The sequence below is a fragment of the Cebus imitator genome, unplaced genomic scaffold (genome assembly GCF_001604975.1).
Source record: "Cebus imitator isolate Cc_AM_T3 unplaced genomic scaffold, Cebus_imitator-1.0 Scaffold131, whole genome shotgun sequence".
Taxonomy (NCBI): domain Eukaryota; kingdom Metazoa; phylum Chordata; class Mammalia; order Primates; family Cebidae; genus Cebus; species Cebus imitator.
The window spans coordinates 1453850-1479459 of NW_016107446.1; the positions used below are offsets into that span (position 1 = coordinate 1453850).

Consider the following 25610-nt stretch of genomic DNA (forward strand, 5'->3'; position numbering starts at 1 on the left):
ATCCTGGAAGTAATGTGTTAGACATGTTTGTCTGTGCATGTGTTTTGAACTAAGTTTAAGAAATCAGGGCTGGGTGCAGTGTCTCACACTTGAAATCCAGTGCTTTGGGAGATCAAGGCAGGAGGATCCCTTGAGGCCAGAAGCTTGAGACCAGCCCAGGCAACATAGTGAAACCCCGTATCTACAAAAAATAAAAAAGTAATAGGGCGTGGTGGTGCACACCTGTAGTCCTAGATACTTGGGAGGCTAAGGCAGACAGATCACTTGAGCCCAGGAGTTGGAGGCTGCAGTGAGCTATGATTGCGCCACTGCACTTCAGCCTGGGTGACAGAGTGAGATGCCATCAGAAAGCAGGAAGGAAGGAAAGGAGGGAGAGGAGACTCTGGTCTTCTCTGTGGTGGATAAATTGGTTAGTCGGTGGAAAGGTGAATGAGGCAGGTGGGTATTAACCTAGAATCATCTGTCTGCCTTCTCCTTTAGCTTCCCATTAAACCAGATGGCTGAAGCCTAAATAGCCATTGTCAACACACAGTGGGGCTTCCTAGACAAAGTAAGTGACAAGGTCGTCTCTTGTGCTAAATGCTCTTCAGGAAGTCAGACAAGAGGGCTAGGATAGTGACACTTCGATGGGTGTCTCTGTAGAGGTACTGCTTGTGTGTGGACTTGAATCATAGGAGAGCAGACATTGGGCCTGTCTTGCTCTGCAGGGAACCCTGGTGCCCAGAAAACTCAGTAAATCCTAGTTAAATGAAGCAGGGGTGGGCAGAACATGGCCCCACCTCACATGTATGAAGTAAGTGTTCAGAGGTATTCGTTATGACTGTAGCTGCCATTCTTAAGTCTCTCTTACGGTGGCACATCGGGCCTCAGGACTTTGTTTACAAGCTCCTCAATGAGGTATTACTCCGGGCTATTGAAGAGGCAGCTGGGCGAAGGTGGTGGTAAGGCCTACACCTATATAATGCTAAACCTTGCCCTCTAAAGCACTTTGTACTCATGTTTCTCCTGAGTGTCAGAAGTATCTTTTGAGGCAACTGGTGGTGTCCCATTTTACAGAAGAAACTGAAGTCCAAGGAGGACATACAAATGGTTCAGCTAAGCTTGGATCCCAGACCCTAACCTCTTCTTTCTTCTGTAATATTTGCCTTTAGGACCACGTGGTTCAGCTTGATCCTTGTGACCTCTCTGGAAATATCTGTGACCATTTTTTAATGTTGTAGAGACACTGGCTAGTATCAGGAGTATGTAACCCAGCAAGATACAGTTAATATGATTGTCTTTAGAAAGAAAATAGGGTCCTAGAGTAGGATTGCTCGTATTTTAGGGGTTAGTGAAAACTCTTGAGCCAAGAAAGTTTTTATACGTATCCTATTTGTTTTTGAATCTGTTCCCACCTAAGGCTTGAAAAAAGCAGCCTAGCTCATGAGGTTCTGAAAGCTGTTTTTCCAGCATAACCTCGGGGTCCTGCGAGGCTGTGTTCTAGAGAGGTCACATGACATACAAGATGTGATCTGGCTATTTAATATCAAATTTGTAGCCCTTGTCTCTTTGGGCTAGACCTGAGTGATAAACTTAACTAGCTGTGGTAATGAAGGCAAAAATTAGGTTTCCTTGAACTGCTCAGCTAGAGAGAAAAACATGCATTGTTCTTTGAATCAGACCTCTATGATTCTTGCCTGGACTAAATCAGATTACCATCTCTGAGTTAAAGTTTCAGTAGTCAGTCAGTTGGAATACATTTTTTTTTCAGACTTTATTCTGCTGAGGCTTTTCCATATTGGAAATTTGTCAGTTTGTATGTTTAATTTTATTGTGGAGTAATGGTTCATCTGCAGTCTTCTTCCTATTCAAATCCATCCTGTACCATAGCAAATTACTTAACTGAAAATACCACATGGTCCTGTTGGGCTTTTAAGAAACAGCTTCCCAAGGCCTCAGGGATGCAACCTCAACACTTGGCCAACAAGCAACAACCTTCAGATGGGCTTCCAGCCCCCCTTTCAACCCGTGTTGGCAAAGAAAGAAAAGACTGAAGCCTGTGAGGATACAGGGTGATGGGGCACTCTTCCTCCCCACTGGTTTTGGGGTGTCTGAGGGCAGCAGCCCAGGCCGGCTGTACAAATGAGGGAGCCATTATTCTATCAGTGTGTGGTCACAACTCAGCTTCAGAATAAGAAATTGTATGGGTGCTTCCTTCATTGAGGAGGCAAGGCTGCTAAGTCAGTCCCCATGCAGAGCTGAGCTTTCTAAAGGTCTTGGGAAGTGTGGCTTCCAGTGCTCCTGGAGTTTCAGAAGCAGAAGCGTTCAGGGATTAGTTAACCTTTAACTACAGAGGGTGATTAACCCATTGGAGCTGTCATTGATTGGCTGTCCCTCTGAAGCAACCTCACTGCAGTGAGGCAGTTGTCTGTTGGCTGGCCATCGGTGTAGCATGGTTGTTGACTGGTGGATTTCACTGGAGTGAAGTGGTTGTTTATTGGCCGGCCCTCTGATATGAGGCAGTTGTTGATTGGTGGACTTCAGTGCAGTAAGTGAACAGAAGCAGGTTTGGTTTGGTTTTGTTTTTTTAAATTGATGGGGGCGGTCCTTGAGCCATTAAGATAAGGTTAAACCCATTGCTGTGGCCAACCAATAGGCAGTCATTTCCTAGGTGTATGGGAACTTTTAATTCTCTCATATGTCCTGAGTTGGAATAAGCCTCTCAAAATGCCGACTAGTGTCAGGCCCCCAACCGCCCCCACCCCTAGGAGTGAGCACATGAGAACAGACTAGCTGGGGGTCCACAGGCCTAGGCCCAAATCCTGACTGTCATTAAACAAGTCACTCAGTCTCTGTAACACTTAGTCGTCTAAAAGATGACACCTCCCTGAAACGTGGATGTTCCCAAGATTAAACACCTTGACATGTGGGAGGTGCCCATTGCAGCTCTGCTGAGCTCAGAGTGGTGGCTCCCGGGAAGCTCTGTGGGGCATTGTTTTGTGGCTCAGTTCTCGCTTGGCTTTTCCCACCAAAGACTCAGCAGAATTATATTGCCAGATGTAAAACTCCTTGGAGGCGCAGGCCTCTCTCATAAAGATCCTGATATAATTGGCCTGCAGTAGGGCTCAGGCAGTGGAATTTTTAAAGCTTCATATGATGTTCTGTGTGGATGGGAATAGATCAGTCCCAGACAGCTTCTTCCTTAACTGCTGTTCATTCAGTAGGAAATATTAATAAACAGCTTTGATTGGCCAGATCTTGACTGTTCTTAAGTGATGAGCTGCTCTTGTTAAAACCTTGTGGAAATTGTGTAATTAAGAAAGCAACCTGGTATTCAGATGCAATATTCTCTGAGCTCCATTCCTGTTACTGCTATTGCTCTTCTTGTGGTTACTTAAAAAAAGAAAATCTACCTTAGTGACTTTAAAAACTCTAATCTGACATAAAGGTTGGATTAGGGAGTTCCACATGGTGTGGACTTGAGATTTTCTGAAAATAGATAACAAAATAGTCTCCAGTTCTGATAGGAGCTTTATATAAACTTTATCCTTTGGATATTGTATACATTATGCAGAGGCTTTCCTCCTTCCCAAAAGGTTTGTTATCTTCAAATTTGGAAGTTAATTCATGAAAAAAACATGCATTATTTATAAAAAAAAAATTTAGCATCTAGTAGAAAACATCATGTTATTTAAAAATGGCATTTATGCTTCCATGGAGTCAATGTGCGTAGATCCCCTGTAATCCTAAAGTCATCCCTCTAAAATAATGAGAACTTCTGTCAGGGGGAAAGAGGATTTTAGTCCAGGGTCTTTTCATCATTCATTTCTCCCTAGTTTGGAGAAATAGTTAGTTTAAGGACTGAATATTGAATTTTTCTGCTGAAAGAATACTGGTTCATCTTCCACCTAAGAAGTACAGAGTTGCTGAAGTAGTTATTTTATTCAGCTGTATTTTTGCTATTTATTACTTCCAAAATTAACTTTACTAGATATATAATATACACATTTATTTATTGTTGTTTTGATAAACTTTTTCATTTTGGAAAAATGTTATATTCACTTCTGATGTTGCACATTTTGTAGATTTTAACAAATGTATAGTGACAGGTGTCTGCCATTATAGTATTGAACAGAGGAATTTCACTGCCCCAAAAATCCTGTGCTTCACCTGTGCATTCCTCCCTTCCCCCTTGCCCCAGGCAAGCACTCATTTTCTACTGTCTTGCCTTTTCCAGAATGTCATACCATTTTAAAGAAAAAAGTTATTCATGACATTTGTTGAAGAACAGTTAGACTTTATTCAGAGGGACTACTACATTAGGGTTTTGCAGTCAAGAAAGAGATTGGGTTTGACTCCTAATATTAATACAACAAGGAAGAATGGGCATTTATAGGCAAGGAGTGAAATAAGGGAGTTGGTGGATGGAAAATTACTAAGAGGAAACATCAGGGGTGGAGGGTGGGGATTCTGGCTAAACTAACCTAACAAGATTCTTCTGAAGGCAGGACAGGCTGATCAGATGTCATCTGGGGGATGGTAGCGGATGAGGAACCTGATCAGATGTCGAGGGTGGAGGATTCCGGCTACAGCAACTTAGCAGGAGAGTCTTGCAAAAATTGGGCAATGCAAAGATGGTCACAGAAGTACCAAAGTCAAGGCCTAATGACAAGAGGATTCAAAGGAGCTTGGCTGAAGTTTGGTTAAGGATAAACTGTCAGAATCACACTGTGTGTAGCCTTTTCACATTGGCTTCTTTCACCTAGCAATATGCAATTAAGGTTCCTCCATGTCTTCTCAGGGCTTGATAGCTTATTTCTTTTTGGCACTGAATATTTCATTGTCTGGGCGTACCACAGTTTATGTATCCATTCACCTACTAAAAGGACATTTTGGTTGCTTACAAGTTTGAGCAATTATGAATAAAGCTGCTACAGACATCCCTGTACAAGTTTCTGTGTGAATGAAAGTTTTTAGGAATAATTTTATATTTATAAAAAAAAAAGTTGCCAATATAATACAGAACATTCCCATATACCCTTTACCCAGTATCTCATAATGTTAACATCTTACATGAATGCAGTATCATCTTACTGGTGTGTTGTTTAAACCAGGAGATTGACAGTTATTTATTATTATTACTATTAGACTTTATTTTTATTTCACCAGTATTTCCACTAATTTCCTTTTTCTGTTTCATGATCCAATCCAGGATACCACCTTGCATTAGTACATGTTAATTTTAATTTATAGGAGTAGTTTGATTATGTTAAATTTATTAAACATATCCTGAGAAAATGAATGTAAACCTATCAGTTATCAGGAGGCAGTGTTACCCAATCAAATGGACTCAATTAATTATAATATTGTTATTTAGAAATTTTTGCAAGTTTGATTTTGTTAGAGATTTCCTCATGTACAACAAATGGTGAGTTAGGATTTGTTTCCTAAGATTGCTGTTTCTAAACCAAACACTAAAGCTTGTTGAAAGAAGGACATTTTAAGGTTGAGCATTTTAAGACCCAGGAGGAAATCGGTTGCAGAGTTGTAATAAAAACTGTCAGCGCCTAATTTTTCACGTTGGTGCAAAGGATGAATTGTCCAGGTAGTTCTCTAATGAGTATCTCCAAATGTTTTGCTGGCAGAAGGACTCCATGAAAGATGACAGAAGAAGTCATTGTGATAGCCAAGTGGGACTACACCGCCCAGCAGGACCAGGAGCTGGACATCAAGAAGAACGAGCGCCTCTGGTTGCTGGATGACTCCAAGACATGGTGGCGAGTGCGGAACGCAGCCAACAGGACAGGCTATGTGCCGTCCAACTACGTGGAGCGGAAGAACAGCCTGAAGAAGGGCTCCCTCGTGAAGAACCTGAAGGACACACTAGGTGAGTGTTCCACCCGCTGGAGAGAGGAAGCCTTGTGTATTTCAAGGGACACCGTCCCATCTTTCTAGTTTGTTTGCTTTTTCAAAGAAAAAAAAAAGTGTTCTAAATGTTAACATCTTCCTAGTTGTCCTTTTTAAAAAATCTAAGAATTAAGAGATGAAGATGGAGAAATAAGATGTTTGTCATTTCCTGGAGATTCTGGAGTTTGGGGTCTTGTGTATGGAGCCACTTCTATGTGTTTGGGACTTCTGCAGAGGTATCTCCTTGTATCAAAACTTTAGAGGACCCTGACTTGGAATTCTCACCTCTAAGTCTACCCAGCTCTGCCAGTATCATGCCATGAAGTTCTTTCTCTCCTATAAAATCCTGTCCATTTGGCCTCTGTGCCTAGAGCCAAAGCACTTTTTCCCTGTCTGAAATTGATGCTGCGTCATACCATGATCCCAGTTCAGCCATAGTGTTGTCTGGCCCTCTCTCCATGTGCCTTTTTTTTCCTCCAGGTGTCAGGACATGGGCAATGCCCCCGGGAGTTACACAAAGTTAACAGTGTCCAATCTTGCTTTCTCATGTGCATGCATACAGGACTGACTTACAGTAGTTACTGCTTCAGACTACTTAAGAAAATAATTGTGAGGACTTTTCTGAAGAATGACTCATCTGAACTGACATTGAAACGTTGTTACCTTCTTATGAGGATAATGTTGTCTGTACCCAAGACTGCAGATTATCACTTAAGGGCTTGCTATTGAAATGGGTTAATATTATCACCTGGGTTACATTTACTTAGGGGTTTAAAAAATTTTCTAGCAAGAGGATTTCCTACCTTTTAGGGGGCAGAGAATGAGGAATACATGGGAAAACTGAAAGTAAAATTGTACACCAAATGGGGTGGGTGTTGCAAACTGTTCATCTTTCCTTTTATGCAGTCTTGAAAAGTCTCAACTCCCTCTGCAAAATCATTTAAAGCCTTCATGTTTTAGGTAGTATTTTTGTGCATGGATTAGGTTATTACCATGATTTGGAGAGACAGGTGAGACACAGGACTTCGTGTGAATCATACCAGGTCACACTGGTCATCATAGGTTCTCAGCCTGTTGGAGAAATTTCATTTTTCATTGGCAGTATGGTCCTTCTCCACTGAGCTGCCTCCCTTTCATCTTTTTTTCCCCACATAAGCATGCCACTTGAAAGAAACATGTTTTATGCTTATAACTCTTAATTAACTGTGGCTACCAAACAAGAGAGTAGCATGAATAGAGAAGTACTTGAAGATTGCCCTGAGCTTTATTTTTCCAATTTCCGCCTTTCACCAAAGTACCTTCTTTTAAATGATGCTAAACATTGTTACGTTCTTGACTTGTGTCTTTTTTTTTCTTTTTTTTTGTCCCGACTGCCTTTTTTTTTTTTTTGGTATTCACAAGGCTCTAGTAAAGCACTAAATGCTAGGAGACTGATAGGAAGTAGAACAAGACCAGGCGAGTGCTCTGGGTGACCTGGAAGTTTGAAAACCTTGTCATTTTTCTTCCTCGGTTTTTTAGAAGGAGAAAAGGCAAAGCCACAAATTAAAACTACAGACCACATCTTCCACCCAGCATGCTTAGTTTTTTCGTGAGTTGTGATCGGTTCAGCCAGTGGGTATATTCCCAGGCTCTCCGACTGAGCCAGCCGCCCATCCTGGAGCCGGCGCTGGGCCTGCGCCCGTCCCTGACAGATGGCCATCCAGCCCTGCTGGAGCACAGCGACGGCTCGGGTAGGCCAATCCCATTTTTGGAGAAAACAGATTGTTAGAAAGCTCTTCCTTAAATAGAATCAGATTTTTACATTTCTTTAACTTCCTTCCTTCCTTTGGCTCTTACTTTGCCCTCTAGGCCTGTGCTGAGTAGATCGGATCCTCTTCTGTAGTGTCAGCTCTCCCATAGGCTTGGTTTCAATCCAGGCAGGCAGTTCTTGGGAAACATTTCTGTTAAGCATTAGGCACTGTAAAAATACAGATAAAGTGATGTTCTGAACCCTTGTATTGATTTTAGCAATATGTATTGATCTTCATAGCCAAAAGGCCCTTGGGGATCAGTATCCCCGTCATGCGGGAGAAATATCCTCATGGTTAGTATATATTTTTTGTTTTGATCTCTTTATCCTGCTTACCTGGAGGTTTTGGTTGGACAAAGCGACCTTGTTATCTCAGCATGAGTTTTCCCTTGTCCCATTGAGCTGCATCTAATAGAAGAGGAGGCACCCCCTGACCAGGTCTCACTGTCATGCAGTAACTTCTGTGCAAAGTTTATAGATGTGGCTTTGCCAAAAAGGAAGGTAAGAATGCTTTCCATAGCTCCCCACTCCCATTAGTTTTTTGGTTTTTGGTTTTTTTTTTTTTTTTTTTCCTAAAAAGATAGGAGCCAAAGTATTCACGGCTTCCTATTATTGTTGGTGACTATAATTAAATAGGTATACCATCAGAATGACAGTATGACTTTAGGCCAGTTGTACAGCCAGCAGAAATTATCTCTGCTGTGTATTGGGAGTGAAGACAGCACTGAAAGTACACCACATGTATACTGACCATGGTTTTTGTTGGTGGTGGTGGTGGTGTTGTTTTGAGACAAGGCCTCACTCTGTTGCCCAGGCTGGACTGCAGTGGCGTAATCACTGCTTACTACATTCTCGACCTCAGGGTATCCTCCCACCTCAGCCTCCTGAGTATCTGGGATTATAGGCATGCACCACCACACCCACCTATTTTATATTTTTTGTAGAGACAGGATTTTGCCATGTTGCCCAGGCTGATCTTTAACTCATAGGGTCAATCTAGTAATTACTCATGGCACCACCCACATTTGCAATTTTCACTGCTTTGGGAGTCCACCTAATTCATAAATACATGTTAAGATTCCCCACTGCTTTGGAATAAAATGGCACCGGCCTCCCCAGCAAAGCCACAGCGTTGTATGTTGCGTCCTCCATTGCAGATTACCCTAACTCTGTGTAGTCCTCTCCTGCTTTCTGGTACTCATTTGCTGTCCTGAAGTTGGTAGTAAACTTAATTTTGTCACATACAGTACTTTGTAAGAGTGGCTTGAGGAAAGATGTGAGTACCTTTGACAAAAAGAGCTCCTGTGAAAGTATTCACATTCTTTCTCTGCAGTAATTTCAAAGTGAATAAAACAACCTGAGCTCTTATTTTCACAAGGGCAAAACATGTATATACTGGATCTCCTCTCATATTCAGCATATGATGATGAATAGTTAGAACTCTCCCACAGATAACAGGGAATGATGATGATCAAGAACTGCTTCTGCTGGCAGAATCAGCTGACGTTTTTGAAGGGCTCAGACTGCACAGCTCTGAGCTCAGCGGAGAGCGGACCTGGGCTGAGGTCTGGCCTTGATATTGTAACTCACTTAGAAAATCATTCAGGCTAGGTGTTGTAAAAGCACTATGCTACATCTTTTGAGATGGGGAAGCTGCTCCCAGGGAGGTATTTTTCAAAGATTTCCCTTCAAGCTACTGAAGAGCCGTTTTTTGTTACTACTTTATGACACCAGCTGGAGCCCTGCAAGGCCCCAAAGGTTAATTCTCTTTTTGGTCGTTAGCATAGGCTTAAGGGCTGACTCACATTACCCAGAAAGTTACAGTTCCATTTGCAACCTGATCATATCCTCAGGAGGGTATGTTCACAGGCCCACCTGCCCAAGGCTCACCCTGCCGCCCTACCCACCTGGGACTTCAGCATCCAGTGTGACCTGCCCCAGGGCTCATTCGTCAGCATTCCTCCCAACGAGACCACACCTAGGCCTAGGGTGGTTAGAAACTTGTCATAATCAGCCCCAGAACTCTCCTACCTCTGTGATCCAAGCTAGACCTGGGAACAGTGGGAACACAGAGGCTGCTGAGAGGGCTCCCTAATGCCCTCTCAGCAGCCTCTCAAACCTTTGCACTGGTTTGAGCTGATGCTTTTGGATGGGGACAGGGTGACTGGCAACTGTATGTGAAACTGACAAGGTTCTAAAAGGCATATAGAATCAACTTTGGAATTGAACTGATCAAAGACGCAAAGGAGTACAGCTGTAGGATTGTTACGTAAGATCCAAAAGCAGTTAAAAGCAGCACTTGGTATTAGAGTCAAGATTACAGTACTTGGGAGGGAGGAAAGCAGAGCCCAAGTGAGGGTAGAGGGGCTTCTGTCTTGGTGATCTTCTGCCCTGGGGTCTGTGGGTCAGGCTTATGGGCACACCTGCTGAAAGTGATAGGGGCCGTTGGTACCGTTGAGGTTTTCCTCTTTTTTTTTTTTAAAGACAGATTCTCACTGTGTCACCTAGGCTAGAGTACAGTGGCATGATCTTGGCTCATTGCAACCTCCACCTCCCAGGTTCTAGCAATTCGCTTGCTTCAGCCTCCCGAATAGCTGGGACTACTGGCATGTACCACCACACTTGGCTAATTTTTTGTATTTTTTGTAGAGAAGGGGTTTTACCATGTTGGCCAGGCTGGTCTCAAACTCCTGACCTCAGATGATCTACCTGCCTTGGCCTCCCAAAGTCCTGGGATTATAGGCGTGAGCTACCATGCCTGGCCAGTTTCTCTTATTTTAAAGCACACTGAGTCTTACCACAAAAGTCATGATCAGCAATTTATCTTAAGATCAGACTCGCCTCCTCCCTCCCTCCCTTCTGCTCCCTCTTCCCTTTCTTCCAGTTGCATAGTGGCTACAAGAAGTAGCAGGCAGGGATCAGGGTACTGGTTTGTACACTGGAACAGGAGAAGGCAGCTCTGTCCAGGATAACTAAAGGCCCTTTAATTAGGGTTAGCCCACATAAATACATGTAATAAGAGCAGCATCAGTGTGCAGTTTATATAGCACTTTGCAGTTGACCAAGAGGCTTACACTTACATGCGTTTTATGTATGTTTGTTTGTTTGTTTTAATATCGGTAGTAAAGACTCTGGAATTATGTCTAGGAAGAATCTGAGGGCTCCAGACTGGTGGAAGGGGGTCAGTCGTGAGCCTGTGCTTCATGCTAAGCATGCTGATTTTACTTAGGTTGGAAGACCCAAGTTAGCAGAGTAGTCATGCAAGATGCTTTTAGTTACATGGTACGTAAATTTATGAAAATGTCAGTTCACATGAAAATATGTGACACCATTCCAGGCCAGCCTCAGTAGTGTTATTAATCACAGGTGAAAAAATTAAGCCTGAGAATACACCAGTCACAGGTACAAGACCCAGAGGGGACTTCAAATCTAATCTGAATATTTTTCCTATACCAAATTGACTATCTGGATTTAGTGTTAGGCCACTGTGTACATTTGGGGGGACTCTGTCGCAGAGTCAGAATTATTCCAAGTTTTTCGTTTTAGAAATGAGGAACCTCGGGACTAACTAGCAAGCCTTGAAAGGGGTTCAGGGGTTAGATGATAATCATGTGTTGATATAAATTAACTGATTATGATGAATGCCCTTGCTTGTGGAAATACACATGAAATATTCAGGTCATGGAACATCGTCTTGGCAGCTTAATATCAAATGGTTTGGGAAAATAGGTTTTTTTGCGCTGTTTTTATAACTTTCCTTTGCATTAAAACAAGGAGACATATCGGCAGTGGTTTAGAGACTACCCTGGGCTGTAATGGTAGCTGGTAGTCTAGAGACTTGGGCAACCCTGCTGTGCCTGGGCAGTGCCCTAAGTTTGCATAAGCATTTAAGGGGCCAGAAAGTATTGAGTATCTGCTGCAGTTGGACCTAGAACATGAGAATAACACCAGGTGTCATCATGCCCAGCTGTTGCTTCACAGAATGGTTCTAACAGTACCTGATTCAGAACTTTCTCTAATTATTCATCAAGGTTCTCTCCACATCCCTAGCATAAAAGTAAAAACCATCTCTGCTTCTTGCTGGGTTGGCCCAAGCTGTTTTGAGCTCCTAGGCTCACAGCCTCTGATTGCAGAAAGTTGGAAATTCTCATTTCAGCATCGTAGGATTGTGGGTCTGTCATCGTGATTATAGTCTCACAGATCTCAACAAGGGCAGAGCTGTTCATCTCTGAAATGAAATTTAGGTAACAAATGCAGCAGCCTAGTTCTTATGGAGGCTGAGTCTAAGCTTCAGTTGTCCCTTTCTCTATCTCTTGGAAATCCCGTCTGAGCTACTGCATTCTCTGCTGTGAGTGACCTTTGAAAACAATAATCGAAGGCTTTGAAACAGGGATGCAGATATGGTGCAGCGACCACCACAGTGTAATAGGGTATGTTCTGATCAGAAGGGGGAGCCTGGTCAGATGTTATTTCATCTGGTTGGGATGTGAAGGAAGGATAAGGTTTAGTCCCTGACTTTCTGAAGCTTGTATTTGTAATGTAATTGGGAAAATAATACTGGCACAAGATGGACAGTCCTCATTCAGGTGATTGCACTGTCCCTTCCTGTGCCATGGGAAACTAGGGCTGAGTTGTGCAGCTCAGGCACCTGCGCTTTCAGAAGGCACGTAGCATCGTGGGCAGGAGGGAGGACTCTGGAGTCTTCCACCACCCGCATTCAAATCCAGGTTTTGCCACCTACTACTGATAATAGCTGAGTGACTTTGAACAAGCCATTGAATCCTCTGAACCTCAGTTGCATCATATGTATAATGGGTTAAGGGACTGCTTGTCTCATAAAGTTTTTGAGAACTGAATGAAGTCATTCATGTGAAGAATACTCTGAGCTGGGTTGAGACTTGGCAAGGGGAGGTGGTGTTTCAGTTGACAGTTGGAGGGTGCAAGGCAGGATGTGTAGATGGAAACCCCTAGGTGTGGGAAGGCCACCAGTGAGTCAGCCAGATTAGGGTGAGCAAGAGGGCTGGGGCAGCCTTGGGGGTGGAGTGTACCACATTCTGAAGGCCCTGGGTGTGAATAAAGAACTCTTGGAGGTTTCTGCAGGGCTTATGGGGGAGATGACTGCTGGGGTGTCCGACAGGGGTCCTGTTCCTCATTTTCAGGACTCGACTGGAAAGGCCTGAGCCTGGCTGTGAGAAGCGGGGGACAAGGCCTGACAGTGACCCCGGGTGACATCCCAAGCCCTGAGCTCAGCTGTGGGGTTGGAGGATGAAAGAGAAGAGGGAGATTTTGAAGGGAAACCCCTAGGAATCTGTTGACTGGATGGGGAACGCCTTAGAGAAGTGTTAGAATGACTCAAGCATTTCCAGCCTGAAGGACCAACAGAGTGACCCAGAGAGTGTGGGGAATAAGGGGAGACTGAGCCACAGTGCCTAGTGGAGTCTGAGGTTTAGGGCGGGATGTCAGTAGGATGCCGGGAAGGCTACAGGCGTGAATCTCAGGCTTGAAAGATACACAGTTATCCTCATCACATACTTCCTTTCTGTTAGTGAATTTTTATTTTCGGATGTGTAAAGATAATGTTATCCAGGGCCTCCTCGGAGAGCTGGCACTCCTAAGGCAGCTGGTTAGGTACCTCAGCTAGGCATTCAATCTCTGTTAAGGACTGGCTCTGGCCTCTTTTGGATTCTTTCTTGTTCCTTTCAGGAATGAGTTTGGCCTTCCGAACCCATAGGAAAGATCTGTAGCCTCTAGCTTGCATGTGCACGCCTGCGGCGCGCGCGCATGCACACACACATGCACACACACACACACATGTGCGCGCGCGCACACACACACACACACACACGGATCCCTGCAATTGGATGACTTTAGATTAAGTTAACACCATCCAAATAAAACTAGAAAGAATAACACTGGAATAACATAGTTAACACTAGAAAGAGGTGAAAAGCCATCACCAGAGCCCTCCGCAGCAGGAGGCCTTGTGGTAGCTGGTGTCAGGGCCAAAGGCTCCCCTAGGCAGCATCAGTGCTCCCCCCACTCCCTGCTGAGGAGTGTGTGGCCCACCCTGAAGATAAACAGAAAGCTCACACAGTAGGAAAGCCTAAACCAACTCCCCCAGACCAATCTTACATGCATTTTCCCAGTGAGTGGGCCATGATAATTATTTCTCTTTGAGTGTCTATAAAGTGTGCTAGGTACTGTGCTAGATGCCCGAATATGTTTTTGTTTCATCTTCACAGTAAGCTTTCTAGGGAAATCATAATAGCCTCATTTTGCTTGTGGAAAAACTGAGACTCAGAAATTACGTGAGACACCAAAAACACTGTGCATGCTCGGGCTGACACTTGAGCCCAGTGTGGCCTGACTCCACGTCTTGTAATTGCTGTTCAGTCTTAGGAATTGGGGGTGCTGATTGGGGTGGGATGGAGAAGCAATTCCTGCTAGGCATCAGTATTGGTGACTCCCACCCACATGGCTGCTCAAGTGATTTGCTGTCCTTGCACTAACCCCCAAAATGCTAAAGGAACAGCTCCCCAGTTTGTAACTTTTCCTGGTTCCTTAATGTTGACATGAGCAAGAGCCATTAATCAATATAACTGAGAAGCTGAGTGTCACAGGAACGTACTCTTTTTTTGTAATTGAGTTTAATTTGGCAGCAGTTTTGTCAGCACACGTGTGCCACTGCCACATGACCCATCTTCAGCCATCTTTGTTGTCAGTTTCTTTGTATGGCACAGGTTTCTGCAAACAGGTATTCCTCAGAATCGTAATCTCTGAAATGCCAGAGTTCTATTAAGCTATTAATCAGTTGTCCTCTTTTTTTTTTTGGAGACTGAGTCTTGCTCTGTCGCCTAGGCTGGAGTGCATGGCACCATCTCAGCTTACTGTACCCTCTGCCTCCCAGGTTCAAGCGATTCTCTTGCCTCAGCCTCCTGTGTAGCTGGGACTACAGGTTCGCGCCACCACACCCAGCTAATTTTTGTATTTTTTTTTTTTAGTAGAGACGGGGTTCTACCGTGTTGGTCAGGCTGCTCTTGAACTCCTGATCTCGTGATCCACCTGCCTCGGCCTCCCAATGTCCTCAGTCTTAAAGAAAGGGATGTTATTTTTAAAATTTGGTAACTATAGAAAAGCATAATGGAGAAAAGCAAATGCCCTGTGATCTTATCACTCAGAAGTAATCACGGTTAACATTGTGTCGATTTTCCCAGTGTTAATATAAACATATAGTCAAGATCCTGTTACACAGATGACTTCTTGCTGTTATCAGTACCAGCTGTCACAATGGAGTTCATCTAGAACATGGTCCCCAGCTTTTTTGGCACCAGGGACTGGTTTTGTAGAAGACAGTTTTTCCACAGATGGTGGCAGGAGGCTGGGGGGAGAGTTTCGGGATGAAACTGTGCCACCTCAGATCGTCAGCATTAGATGCTCAAAAGGACCGCACAACCCAGATCCCTCACATGTGCAGTTCACAGTAGGGTTTGCACTTCTGTGAGAATCTAATGCTGCACCGCCCTGACAGGAGGCAAAGCTCAGGGGGTAATACTTGCCAACCCACTGCTCATCTCCTGCTACATGCCGTTCCTAACAGGCCACGGAGAGGTACCATTCTACAGCTGGGGGTTGGAGACCCTCGTCTAGAGAACATCAGGCTTTTCCTACAGGGCACTTGGTCCTGACACAGGCTGCAGATGAGATTTACGCAGTAATTTTTGGTATAGGTGCTTCCTGGGTGTTGAGTGGTTGGGATGCTCAGTGTGTCTTGTGTATTCTCTGAGTCATGTAAAAGGAGAAGCTGATTCTTCATGGTGCATTTTGTCTTAGAAGTAGTTTGTTTTTCTAAGTTGAATGTTCTTCAGGAACGAGAAAATTCCTGTTAATCATCCTGATATCATTCAGACATACTTTCTAAACTAAGCCACTCTCCAAGGAACCACTTTTTCCTTTATCACTACAAAGCCAAACTGTTCCCTTTGAAAAGTTTGTATGTAACATAAGGGGGAAAAATTAAGCTATCTTAATTCTATTTTAAACGTTCCGCTTCTCCGACAAATTGTTTATCGTCTCTTTACCACGCTAAGACCAGGGACTCTGTGGGTTCTCAGAGATGCATTTAACACTTCACGTTTACTTTTCATGTCTCTGTTGTATAATTTACCATTGTATGAACATGAATTAAATATAATGTATCAGAATTTAGAATTCATTAAAATTCTGTCTTGCGAGATTGCTCCTAAGAGGAAGGACCCACATAATATGGAATCTTCGGCAGTCGTTGCAGTGCCAGACACCCCAAAATAAATGCGGGTTTGTTTTTTGTGTGTCGTTAGCTTCCAAGTATTTAGAACCAAAAATGTAAAACAAATCACAACAGATTAGTGGGAGGATACTTCAGGAGAAAATAGACACAGATTGTCTAAAAAGATTTCTAATGGGGGACAAGGCAGGAGGGGTGCTGGGAAGTGAGGGTGGGGTCTGTACCCTTGGAATACTAGGGAGAGTCAGGCGTGGAGTTCGCTGTAGGATGTGTAGAACTCATAACTGCTGTGTGCACTTGGCTAAGTGAGAGCGGTCATGTCCTGGCGAAAGGCAGAGCATCAGACAGAGCATTTCCCAGGAACTGGCATCTTGGTTGCTTCTTATTAAGATGATCTCACCCTGCTTCAGCTTCCTAAAGATCACCCCTTCTTAAATAGTTACTTGAGTTACTCCAGTGGGACTCTGAAGTTTACGAATAAAGAAACGTGAACCAAATATGCCAGGGAATTAGAGAGCAATCTTCCTAGCATGCTTCTGTCTGCATTTACCCATACAGCATCCTCTCTTTTTTAGGTGCTATCCATACGTCCAAGATATTCCTTTGTTCTATTCCATTTTAATACCTGTTTCCTGGAGGCAGCTGTGAGGCTAGAGAGAGAGCCCTTGTTTACTGGCTTGATGTGTGAAGCTGCCTGCCTGCGAGCAGGTGGGCATTTGTAGGGCTCCTACACGGTCTGCGTGCCACCTTGGTCTAATTGATGGACCTTGGCCAATATGGGTGGAGTTGGGTGTCTTTCTGCACATCAGCCTGCATTGATTCATGTCAGCTCTTGTCCAGAAGTCTGTCTCTATGATCAGCCCCTCTAGGGTGGTGTGGGTTTTTCTTTATAACCTCCCCTCTCCATTTGGGAACTCACAGATTTTGTGCACACACTCAGGTTGTCCTCAGTGGCCCCCACAGCTGTGAGAGCCACCCAGAGGGCATTTGTAAGTTAAAGTCTGGGGCAGCCTGCATTTCTTCCTGGAAGCAGCCATGCTGAGGCCGCTGTTTATGGGGAATCCTACTTGGTTCTGTATTTTTGTTTTTTTAAGGAACATAGTTGGTGATCGTCCGATTTGTGAAATTTACAAATGGGTGTTTGTAAGGTAGAGATGAATTAGTGGTAAACATGCAGTTTGTTCTGATGCTACTAACTGAAGTTGACTAAATCTATAATGTTTAACTGGGTATGCTAAGAAACTTCATTCAGCAGTGACAAAGGTTGTCTGTGTGGTGTCCAAAAGGATCACTTGATCCCCTTGTGGTTCTTCTGTGGGTTTTCTTTTTTCTTCTTCAAAGCCTACTATACACAATTAAGTTTAAAAAGTAAAATTAATCGATAATTTGGGCTGTCGGTAGAATTCTGGAAAGGCAATAGCCTGGCCCAGCACTTTTCTACAAAAATGAAGCAGTTGAGGCTCAGGCTAGACAAGTGACTTGGCCAGGGCGGTGGGTCTGCCTCAAAGCAAGGCCAGGAGTGGGCCGCTTGGAGCCCAGGCTTGGCGTCTGGAGCCCAGTTTCATCAAGGACCTTCTCCAAAGCACGGAACAGGTGGACCACACTCAGGCACTCCAGAGCACTTACGTCTCAGTAACCCTTGTTCGCTTTGTCCAAGGCAGCATATGATCCAGTCCTGCTGCCCACTCTTACCTGGGCACGGGGCTCCTCTCTTACCCCCTCATAGGCCCACTGTGCACCCCCTAGCCTGTTCATAGTTTCCCTCATGTCCGAGCTGCTCCTGACCCTGAAAGCAGGAATGAGCTGAGACATATCCTCCAGGAGCATTTAGGGAGGATAGAGGTACGTGCACTCCCTGTTGAGAAAGTGCCACACTGGATCCTGCCTGTGTCCCCAGCCGTAACAGTGACTGGTACAAGGATGACAACACACAGTGGCAGCCATCACTTGGGCTCCTGCTGTGTGTCAGACACCCCTCTAAGTGCCATGCCAAGTTATCGGGCCCTCGTGACAGCCCCACAGATACCAGAGGTGTCCTTGTGTTACAGATGAAGACATGTAGATGCAGAGAGATGTTACAGAAAGTGCCAAGGCCAAGCACAAGGAGGCGGAGAGGCTGGGCTCCAGAGTATTCTGAGAAGCTGGCACAAGTGTGGTTCCGCTGTGTCTTTGCCAACCACGTGCCACCTGCATATTCCCCCATGAATCTGCTGTCTCTTTTCGTGTATTCGTCGCATTTCATTTTCCTGAGCAGGTGTGGCCCTGGAGAGCGGCAGGCGTGCTGAACTTTTGCCAGTGGATTGACACTTTAAGCAGTGCAGTGCTCCAGAATGTCGCGTCTCATCCTTGCTGCGTCTTGTACGCTCTTTTGCATATTCAAAAACGCTTGGGCTCATGGATCCAGTATATGTGTTGAGAGGTACTAAATATGTATTTTTAATTAAAAATTATAATGAAAAAAAATTTTTAATTCTCTTCATTGGCATCTGTGTTCCCATTTGACTTTCACATTTGTGAGAAACTCCTATACTTCTAGACCGTTTTTTTTTTCAGGTTTAAATATTCCATCACGTGGTTTGCCTGCCTGCTCACAAAGGAGTGGGCTTTCTTATGACTGGAGTGGAAAGTCAGGTTCAGAGCCCTGGGCACATGGATGCGTGTGGTGGTCGGGAGGATGGGCCCTTTGCCCCGACACCTCCCTTCTGGAGCTGGCTCCTGGTGTGCCCCCCCACTGGCAAAGGGACTACTTGCATGTAGAGATGGTGAAAGACACTCGACCTCACCTGTGTGGGCTGAAGTCCATTAATGAGACCGCAGCACCACAGGGGCAAAGCAGGGGCCCTACAGGTACCCTTCTTCCCCCTCCTCCAGAGAGCAGCAGGGAGTGCCAGCGAGAAGCTGAGGAAGCGGGGTGCCAGCAACCCTAACCCCCACCCAGCCAGGGTGGCTGTTTAGGGCTTCCCTAAGTGATGGCAGCTCCCTTCCGTCGCATGAGGCGCCTTCCTCCCTGCCGTCCTGTGGCAATCCCTTCCTGAACTTGGGGATTTTGAATGGCAGACAGTTTCATTACGGGGTACACATGCCTAGAAATAATAAAAGTCAGGCCAGGCACAGTGGCTCACGCCTGTAATTCCAGCACTGTGGGAGGCCAAGGTGGGCAGATCACTTGAGGTCAGGCGTTCGAGACCAGCATGGCCAACATGGTGAAATTCGGTCTCTACTAAAAATAAAAAAATTAGCCAGAGTGGTGGCACACACCTGTAATCCCAGCTATTTGGTGGGGGAGACTGAGGCACAAGAATCACATGAACCCCGAAGGTGAAGGTTGCAGCCAAGATAACGCCACTTCACTCAAGTCTGGGGGACACAGCGAGACCCTGTCTCAAAAAAAAATAAATAAAAAAAATAAAAGTAAATCTCCTAGAGTTATTCCAGTCTGGGGAAATTTGGGATGGATCAGAAAACACGTGTACCACATGTAGTGTACCACGGAGCCATCAGACACAGCTCAGCAATAGCACTGCTTTCCACCCTCGTGGCAGCATCACTGACGTTCCGGTGTGTGAGTGCCCAGCACATGATACGATCCTTGTGGAAGAGAAGGAGGAAGAAACAGCTGCAGAGAAGGGTCAGTGTGGCGTGTGCTTGGGAAGCCTGCTCTTCACGATGCTGGCCTGCTACTTTGAAAGTGTTCGCTCACACCCCTGGCAGTGTTAGGTGCCTGTCACTGCAGACACAGGCCTGGAGGAGCTGATGAGTGCCTGTGAAATCAGTGGTGAGACAGCAAGTGGGGTTTATTAATTAGCAAGCGTGTATTGAATACCTGCCCCATGCCCGGCTCTGAGGCTACAATGGTGACTTCGTTTGTCCTTCCCAGGGAGATAAATACAGAGAGATGAGGAGGGTGGCGACATGAGCACCAGTGAGTGCTCCCAGGGCCTGCGGGAGACATGCCTTTAGACAGGCAAGGCATTCTCAGGCGCTGAGCCACGTTATTGTGCTGGTTACAGATCACAGTGCTTCGAGAGCTTTGGGATCAACCCTGATTTTACTATGGAGAGAAGGCTGGTGGTGTTTCCCCATTGCCCGTGTTGCCTGCAGTCTGCTCAGGGAGATGGGGATTTGCTAATCTTTTGAAAAAGACATCATTTTTTGCTTTCTTTTCTTCCTTCCTTCCCCCTCCCCTACCCTCTCCTTTCCTTTCCGTCTGTCTTTCTATCTTGACAGAGTCTCACTGTGTCACCCAGGCTGCAGTGCAGTGGCATAATCTTGGCTCACTGTAACCTCTGCCTCCCAGGTTCAAGTGATTCTCCTGCCTCAGCCTCCCCTGTGGTTGGGATTATAGGCACATGCCACCACACCCACCTAATTTTTTTGTATTTTTAATAGAGATGGGGCTTCATCATTTTGGCCAGGCTAGTCTTAAACTCCTGACCTCCAGTGATCCACCCGCCTTGGCCTCCCAAAATGCTAGGATCACAGGTGTGAGCCACCATGTCTGGCCTGTTTTTTGTTTTCTAAAGCTAGAGTTAAACTACTAGAGGTAAAAAGTTTCCTGGGTCAACTTCATAAGAGACTTTACTCTTAGGAAGATTACCAGCTTCCTAAGAGAACAACTTCCTAAGGACCTTAGAGCGCGGGGATGAAACTACGTGACATCTGACAACAGGAACTGGAAGGGATGGTTTTGGAGATGGGCTGAGATTTTGTGCAAGGGAAGTTGGTGCCCAGAAAGACCATGGAAGACTGGATAAGCTGTTAAGAATACATTTAATGCTTTGTCTCCACGGTGGTCCTGAATTTAGAATTTCCTCCTTAAACATTTGCAGTTCTTAATGGGGAGATTATGTTCTACCAACAGGACACTCAGAAGAGAAAGGGCCATCGATGACTTCTTTTGCTTTGCCCAACATGTTTCTTCTGGCCTCAGCTTGAGAGTTCTGTGCTCCTGCCCTGCCCAGATCCCTCTCTGCAGCTATGGAAGCAGCTGGCGGTGCCTGCTGCTGCCTGCATGCTGCCCGGCCCAGGCCTGTCCTGTGCCCTGTCCCCTTGCTTTCCACACTGTGCCCTAACACGTCCTTCACGTTCCTGAACAGCTCCAATCCTTCTGCTCACAGCCGTGATGTAGCCTGTCTTCCTTGCCGCGTGTACTTCCTGTCCTCACCTGAGCTCCTCCGTGTCCTGCGGGATAGAAAGTGACATGCTCAGGGAGGTCTTCCCTGACCTCCTCCTTTTATTGCGATTGTCACTGCCGGTCATCATCTGCAACTTGGGTTTGTGTACGTGACTCTCTCTTACACTAGTCTGTGAGGTTTAAGAGGGTGGGTAAGTTGTTCACACTTTCCCTCAGGCTGAGCATTAAACAACAGATGAACAGAGACCTTTCTTGAGAACTCTGAAGAAATGAGAAAAAAAGGTACAGCTGGAGGTGGCATTTGTAGGTATTCTGGGTGAATTCATGGCAGAGCCAAAGGACAGTATTTCAGGAATGATTGGAGAACATCGTGATCTGTTAGAGTTCTCTGAAGGTTTTTGTGCCTTAAATGCTATTTGTTGCTAAGGAGGAGTCAGAAATGATAGGGAGAAATCCCCCAAAAAGTAACCCAGTCCCCTTTCTCCTTCATCCGGGTGCACCTGTGTTGAGCAGTGTGTACATTCCAGATGCCCTTCCTGGGCATTGGCAGCACTTGTCCTCTGCCCAGCTTGGCAGGTGTGCTCTGACCCCAGGTGGGCCCATCTGATGCCCCCACCCACCTGCCAGGAAAGGTCACTGTCCTTCCAGATCCCACTCCCCCGGTTCCGTGACCCTCGGCCAGCAGTCAGTGACACATCTGAGACTCGGTGTGACAAAAGGAATGGGTGTCGGCTGAAGCAGCTAGCTGATGGCATTTGTGCATGGGTCTCTTCTGACTTAAATTTGACTTTGTCTGAAATTGATTTGTACCCAAAAGTGTGTCCCACTCTGATCAGCCACTCTTAGGATTTTCTCTGACCACTGTGCCTAAGATACTGGCCCCAGTGAATTCATGTGGGCCCACCCTAAGTTAGCTCTGAGAGCCCTCCGAAAATCGAGGTTAGATTGTGTTTGTCTGTGAGGCCTAATGGATGTGGCCTCCCAGCATCATGGGTTTCTCATTACTGTATTACTCTTACAGTAAATATTTTAAGCCCAGATTCTCCAGGCTTAGGAAACATGCACACTACCTAGCTGTGAATTGTGTCTGCTGATCCACCGCCACCGCCACCCTTACTCCCACACCCAAAGCCCTCGGTCAAAACCTATCACTGTTCTTTTCAGCTCACCCATATATACCATGTTTTCAGGTGGGAATCAACAGTTTGGCTCATCTAAAGGGATGGGTTGGGAGAGGAGCAGGGAGCGGGGAAGGGTAGTTTTTTTTTTTTAAGGTCTCTTAATTGAAGTGACTGAAAGTCAACTCAAAAGTAACTGAAGGAAAAAAAAGAAAACGTAAAGTTGGCTCAGGTGATTGGGAAGTACGGCTGGATCCCAGGGTGCAACTCTGGGATGGGGTCTGTCTCTCTGTGCCTCTCCCTGCCCCCCCTGCCCCTTCACCTCCTACATGAACCTCTGCAGCGTGAACAGATGCTGCAGCAGCCCTGGCCATGTCCTCATAGGGACGGTGTTTCCCCCATGAGTGTAGCCAGGGTCCCGGGAGTGCCCTGACCACACAGATGAGTCATGGGCCTTCCCCCATGGCCAGCAAGGGCAGGGGAGGGCTCAGGGGTGAGATGGGGCGCTTCACAGAGATGAATTTTGTTTGACTAAGGGAAGGGACAAAGGGTTCTGAACAGATTAAGACAACATAACCACTGCATTAATCTCATGTGGTGGCCGTCCCTTCAAAAAATCCTTAAGTTGAATAAATTTGATTTTTTTCCCTTTACCTATTGAAGTATGATGATGATAAATTTTTGCCCTGAATGTTCCGAATAGTGGAATATAATCTTAGCAGCATAGCTAAAAAGCTAGAGGCAAATTAAATGAACATACAGTAACACAAAAACTCTTAGAAGCTGAACATGAGCTGTATTCTCTTATATGGAAATGTCCTTTCGCCACTTTACACCATAATCAGATCTTATCAGATCTCCACAGCATTTAATAATAAAAGCTTTTTGTACTATTTAGCTGATTTTAATAATAGGTTCTGACTCTAGTTGGGAAACCCTCCCCCAAATCAATAATCTTGATTCTTAGAAAAATAGCATTTTCAATAAAAAGAAGCTTTCTGATTAAATCTGCTTTATGTTACACATCTGATTAGTAGCAAAAATTAAATGATTTTGCCATAGAGTTCCCAAAACTTGAACGCACTCTGTCTAAATGAATTGGCTTGACTATGTTTCTGAAGTAGCAAGTTTGTTTGACGCTTTATCTTACATCTCCAGAACTCCAGCTGGAAGATGACAACCAGAGCATGTTTTAAAGTCATCTGTTATAACATCCCTTCATCTGAAAAGGGATATAAAAGACAGAAAAGATTTTGACTTTAAATTTACTGACATTAATAATGTATGACATAGTCAGGCTTTTATTAGAATCCAATCTTTAATGTATGTAATTTTATTCAGGAAAGTTAAAACGTGCTTATTAACGTCAATAAAAATATGACTTGTGATCAGAGATCCAATAGCTTGATGCTGCAGAATCACCACAAAAGCAGAAACTTACAGTTTAGCTTTAAATCCAGCTCAGCTATTTGCCACTTAAAATTATACTATCCGTCTGCTCACTGAGTAAGAAATACTACCTACAGTACACATGTTGTTTTATTGTTATTAGACGCAGATAAAGTCACGGCACAATTTGTGGCCGGTCTTCAACGCGGCCCCTGTGGAGGTGGCTTGGATAAGGAGCTTGTTCACACTCCTTACCGGCCATCTCCAGCAGCTGTGTGCTCAGGGGCTTTGTTCCTTGCTCTCCAACCAGGTGCTGACTGGCCTAGGAGACCTCAGGCAAAGACTCAGCCTCTCCAAGCCTCTGTCACTTGTCTCCTCTGTGGAGCACATTGTCAAGCACCCAGGGCCCCTGTGTAAAGCAAACAATGTTGCAGCTGCTGGAGGTCCTGGGGGTACAGGGTCTCCTGCCCCGCCCAGTTCCCTGGGCTGCACACATGTGGGATCCCAGGACTCATTTCCCACAGCAGCAGCCTGAGAACAACTGGCCAAGCTGCTGCGGATTGTGTTCCCCACATTCCTATGCTGAAATGCTAATCCTTAATGTGATGGTATTGGGAGGTGATTATGTCATGAGGGTGATGCCCTCATGAATGGGATTCGTGACCTTCTAAAAGAGATCTCAAAGAGCTCCCTCACTGCTGCTGCCATGTGGGGACACAGCAAGGAGGGACCATTATGAACTAGGAAGTGAGCCTTCACCAGACACCAAGTTTCCTGGGACACTGATCTGGGACTTCCAGCGTCCAGAACTGTGAGAACTAAATGTCTGCTGTTTATAAGTCACTTGGTTTATGGTATTTTGCTTTAGGTGCCTGAACCAGTTAAGATACCATCAGACCTCTAAGGTTTCTTCTAGAACTTAAACACCGTAATTTGATGATAGATTTAAAGAGCTTGAGATGCTCTCAGTCTGTTCTTCAATGTAAGAGTTAAAATCCTGCTCACTGCTGAGCATGTTTGATCAAACAGAATCTTGCTTTTTTTTTTTACAGTAACTTTCATTCCTTCATTCTTTTTCATGCAAAGATGTAGCAGTTTATACATTATTGAACAAGCTGTAGATAAAGTCATTACTTGACAAGAAAATGATGCTTCATCTAATATACAGCATGCCAGCCGTTGGAAGGTTTTGTAATGGTCACATTCTAGATAGGATCATCGCAATGTGATTTATCCAAAGCATGCTGCTGTGACACCTCCAACCAAAATGCTCAAAACCAGGTAAATTCCGTGCGGTAGGATTTATGATTAAATTGAGAATTGGAAGAAAAACACACCATTTGATCTGTTGTCCCAAGTCTTGCTGAAACACAGAACCACACATCATGCCTCGGTAAGGGCAGGAATGGGAGGCGTTGAAACCGTCTGGGTGTTCTGCATGGGTGAGGCCCACCTACCTCACATCCCTCTGAAGGATCTACGTGGCCTGCAGCCTGCTTTGGAGTTCACTGTTGACACCAAGGTGAGCAGGCTCCAGGGACATGCTGGCAACTGCTCGTCCAAAATGCAGCATAGAAAGGTGAGCAGGGGCCCTGGATGATGGGGGCTTCTGTCTACCGTGTCCTGGTTGGCTGCGGTTTAGTTACAGTAGCTAAAGACAGCCTGAGTCTGAGGATTTGCCTGTAGGTATGAGGATTTGCCTGTCTTGTTGAGAAAATATGTAAAAGTCTAAGAGAAAAACATCATGTTACCCTATTAAAATAAACATTGGAGTTCAAATTGTGCTTCTGTTACAACTGCAAGCAGTAGGTGGTTTTACTTTAGTGAAAGATGAGGCAATGAAGTGAAGACATATAGAAAAAATACAGAGAATCAAAGGAAACTGGGATCCCTGTGCCGCCTCTTTACCTACAAAGTAACAGGTTTGCCTTCAAATTAGAGGTAGTCTCTTGGAGCCTGGACCCCTCAGGTGCTTGCCCTCGATCAGGACACAGCACTCTCGCCTCACAGACACACATGAATCCCTGTTCA

At 45.1% G+C, this 25610-nt stretch overlaps 1 protein-coding gene across 4 annotated transcripts in view; it reads left to right on the plus strand.

Moving 5' to 3' along the window:
* NCK2 (NCK adaptor protein 2) overlaps window positions 1-25610 on the plus strand; it is a 145643-nt gene that overhangs the window by 101355 nt on the left and 18678 nt on the right. For 3 of the 4 annotated variants that reach the window (XM_017541102.1, XM_037742966.1, XM_037742965.1), the window contains one exon: window positions 5625-5866. In XM_017541102.1, the coding sequence (XP_017396591.1) occupies window positions 5641-5866 (226 nt within the window). In that variant the 5' untranslated portion in view covers window positions 5625-5640. The remainder of the gene's footprint in view (window positions 1-5624; window positions 5867-25610) is intronic. The other variant, XM_017541104.1, reaches the window with a different exon arrangement.